The sequence below is a fragment of the Panthera onca genome, chromosome A2 (assembly GCF_046562875.1).
Source record: "Panthera onca isolate mPanOnc1 chromosome A2, mPanOnc1 haplotype 2, whole genome shotgun sequence".
NCBI lineage: Eukaryota > Metazoa > Chordata > Mammalia > Carnivora > Felidae > Panthera > Panthera onca.
Genome location: NC_138340.1, coordinates 10977644 through 10979331, shown reverse-complemented (window position 1 = coordinate 10979331; position 1688 = coordinate 10977644). Strand labels below are relative to the sequence as shown.

Here is a 1688-nt window from a genome sequence, read left to right as displayed (position 1 = left end):
ATCACTAGATTATAGTGGCTTTTGGTTTTCAGTATCCTATGCTCATGGCCTAGACAATGCCTGGGACATGTTTGACCCTCAGTACATATTCCTCCAATGCAGGAAAGATATTTTTAGTAAAACAGTGAAATGCATGACCTCTGCTTGGGAGTGTGGAGAATGAGACCAAAACACCTAACTGAGATGAAACAGGAGGGAATCTCTTCAAAAGGACAATCCTTTGTGGACAAAAGGGACAAGATACTGAAATGAACTTCTTGACTGCACAATATAAATGGTAGCATTTCAACTATGTGAGTAAACTGTTGATGTGAAAATTAATGATGTCCTTTGCCTCTTTCCGGGGGTCAGTGCAACCTCATGGAACCAGGAAATATTACACGGATATCAAAATTTCTTCTCCTGGGATTTTCAGAGAGACCAGAACTGCAGCCCCTCATATTTGGGCTTTTCCTCTCCATGTACCTGATCACTGTGTTAGGAAACCTGCTCATCCTCCTGGCCGTCAGCTCTGACTCCTACCTCCACACGCCCATGTACTTCTTCCTGGCCAACCTGTCCTTTGTAGACATCTGCTTCACCTCCACCACCGTCCCGAAGATGCTCTGGAACATCCAGACCCAGACCAAAGTCATAACCTATGCAGGCTGCATCACACAAATGAACTTTTTCATAACCTTTGCAGGGATGGATGACTTTCTCCTGAGTGTGATGGCCTATGACAGGTTTGTGGCCATCTGTCACCCACTGCAATACACGGTCATCATGAACCCCCGGCTCTGTGGACTTCTGGTTCTGGTGTCCTGGGTCACGAGTGTCCTGCATTCCTTGTCACAAACTTCAATGGTGTTGTGGCTGTCCTTCTGTACAGAGGTAGAGATCCCCCACTTTTTCTGTGAACTCAATCAGATGATCCAACTTGCCTGTTCTGACACCTTTCTTAATAACGTGGTGATGCACCTTGCAGCTATGCTGCTGGGTGGAGGTCCCCTTGCTGGGATCCTTTACTCTTATTCTAAGATAGTTTCCTCCATATGTGGGATCTCATCTGCTCAGGGCAAGTATAAAGCGTTTTCTACCTGTGCATCTCACCTGTCGGTTGTCTCCTTATTTTACTGTGCAAGCCTAGGTGTGTACCTCAGCTCTGCTGCTACCCAGAGTTCACGGTCAAGTGCCACAGCCTCGCTGATGTACACGGTGGTCACGCCCATGCTGAACCCCTTCATCTACAGCCTGAGGAACAGAGACATAAAGAGGGCTCTGAAAAGAATCCTTGGGATTCAGTGTTATAAGAACCAATCATCCAAAGGCTGAAGATATGCCCATGATTGAAGGGCTCAAATCCTCAGAGCCAGGAACTGCCAATCTCTGATCAGACTGTGGAAGTAGGATCTACACCTTCTATTTATTTCTTGGCATTTCCATTTGTTTGATCAACTTTTCTATACATTTAAGGAACTCACATTATTAAGTTTCTACTGTGACTGAAATACAGACGGTTTCTCCGTTGTCTATTTTCAGACGTCCCCAAAGTTTACCCCAACCTTGGGTCACAAATGCTTGAAATTTCTGTATCTCACATGGGACTAGTTGGATTTTTAAAATTAATTTCATCTCAAATGACTTATACCATGCCGGGTAAATTTCCCCTAGATTTCCTGAGATCATTATCATGAGTTATACCCTTC

General features: G+C 44.7%; 1 protein-coding gene across 1 annotated transcript; it reads left to right on the top strand.

The window, feature by feature from the left end:
• Positions 1-351: 351 nt before the first annotated feature.
• Positions 352-1314, top strand: LOC144614144 (olfactory receptor 7A17-like). Its single transcript, XM_081790608.1, has one exon. It carries the CDS (start codon positions 361-363, stop codon positions 1312-1314), a length of 954 nt encoding a protein of 317 aa, XP_081646734.1. The 5' UTR covers positions 352-360.
• The last annotated feature ends 374 nt before the right edge of the window (positions 1315-1688 follow it).

Excerpts from the sequence above, each read along its gene's own strand:
- LOC144614144 (XM_081790608.1), top strand. The coding sequence starts at position 361 with ATGGAACCAGGAAATATTACACGGATATCAAAATTTCTTCTCCTGGGA.